At 42.3% G+C, this 293-nt stretch overlaps 1 protein-coding gene across 1 annotated transcript in view; it reads left to right on the top strand.

Annotated features, from left to right (window-relative positions):
- LOC110466352 overlaps positions 1-293 on the top strand; it is an 80,197-nt gene that overhangs the window by 67,351 nt on the left and 12,553 nt on the right. The window contains exon 58 of the mRNA XM_021522799.1: positions 151-291. Coding sequence (XP_021378474.1) covers positions 151-291 — 141 coding nt within the window. The remainder of the gene's footprint in view (positions 1-150; positions 292-293) is intronic.

The following is a 293-nucleotide window of genomic DNA, read 5'->3' as shown; positions in this document are numbered from 1 at the left end:
TTGACAATGGATAGTCAGGGTATTTACTTACCGTCAAAGGTTTATTGTTTTACATTGGATTGTGATAATGTGTACTTACCGTTAATGTATTGTTTCTTGACAGAGGATTGTCAAGGTGTGTACTTATTGCAATTATTGGTTGTTTTACAGTGGACTGTGAGAGTGGGTTCGAGTATTGTCCCACTAGTGGCCAGTGTGAGATTTGTGACCGGGGATACTACAGGGACAGAAATGACCCATCACAGTCCCGTTGTCAGCCCTGTCCCGAACAAACAATTACTGCTCAGGGACAA

Source organism: Mizuhopecten yessoensis, unplaced genomic scaffold (genome assembly GCF_002113885.1).
Source record: "Mizuhopecten yessoensis strain PY_sf001 unplaced genomic scaffold, ASM211388v2 scaffold1669, whole genome shotgun sequence".
Taxonomy (NCBI): Eukaryota; Metazoa; Mollusca; class Bivalvia; order Pectinida; family Pectinidae; genus Mizuhopecten; species Mizuhopecten yessoensis.
The sequence above is the reverse complement of the archived record's forward strand: the minus strand, read 5'-3'. Positions and strand labels throughout refer to the sequence as shown.